At 65.5% G+C, this 910-nt stretch overlaps 1 protein-coding gene across 2 annotated transcripts in view; it reads right to left on the bottom strand.

The window, feature by feature from the left end:
- CHLRE_17g734961v5 (uncharacterized protein) overlaps positions 1-910 on the bottom strand; it is a 15,010-nt gene that overhangs the window by 12,241 nt on the left and 1,859 nt on the right. For both annotated transcript variants that reach the window (XM_043072525.1, XM_043072526.1), the window contains exons 4-5: positions 539-605; positions 61-132 (exon numbers count right to left, since the gene is read on the bottom strand). In XM_043072525.1, the coding sequence (XP_042914984.1) occupies positions 61-132; positions 539-605 (139 nt within the window). The remainder of the gene's footprint in view (positions 1-60; positions 133-538; positions 606-910) is intronic.

Here is a 910-nt window from a genome sequence, read left to right as displayed (position 1 = left end):
CCACACACACACACACACACACACATACACACACACACACACACACCAGTCCACCCGCACCTTGGCGTCGTCCCTGTGTGACCGCAGCAGTGTGAGCACCTCGTACTTGGAGTCGGTGAGCACGATGTTACCCTGAAGGGGGGAGGTGCGGGGGAGGTGGGGGAGGGGGAGGGGGTTACATTCATGATTGGTTAGGACGAAGCTAAGTGGTAGCCAGGGGTGTGGAGAATGGAGAATGGAGGGGGGCGGGGCGTGGGGGCGGGGGGCGAGGCGGTTCCGACAGGAGAGAGGAAGGGGGAGGGCAGGGAAGGCTGGGCATGCCACACACGGTTGCTTGACCCCCATCCCGCCCACGCACCCCGCCCCATCCCGGGCCAGCCCATGCCAGACCAGACCACGCAACATCACACCTCACGCCACACCACACGCCACACAATACCAACCTCCACCCATATCCCCCATCCCCCTATCGCCCTTTTTCCCCCTCTATCCCCCCTTATCCCCCCTACCCCCACCCCTTGCCCCCCCCCATCCGCACCTGCGCGTACATCTCCAGGATTAGGTGTACGGCGCCGGGGCCGCTGCCCAGTGTCAGCTCCATGCACCTGGGGGGGAGCAGGGGAAAAGGGGGGGAAGAGGGGGGAAGCGGAGGAACCAAGGGGTGAAGGGGGGCCGGCACGCTGGCACACCGTGCCACATACACACACACAGGTGACAGCCCCTCTGCCTGATCCCCTCCCGCAAACCTTCTCCTCCTGTTGCCCTGCTTTACCCGTCAATACCACCCCCGCCCCGCGCCACCTGCATCCCATCCCTCCCATCCTCCCCTCCCATCTTCCACCGGCACTCACCGTCCTCACCCTTCCCACCCCCTGCCCCTCACCGTCCTCACCCCGCGCGCGCACACACA

Source organism: Chlamydomonas reinhardtii, chromosome 17 (assembly GCF_000002595.2).
Source record: "Chlamydomonas reinhardtii strain CC-503 cw92 mt+ chromosome 17, whole genome shotgun sequence".
NCBI lineage: Eukaryota > Viridiplantae > Chlorophyta > Chlorophyceae > Chlamydomonadales > Chlamydomonadaceae > Chlamydomonas > Chlamydomonas reinhardtii.
Note: the sequence above shows the minus strand (reverse complement) of the source record. Positions and strands in the feature narration are given on the sequence as shown.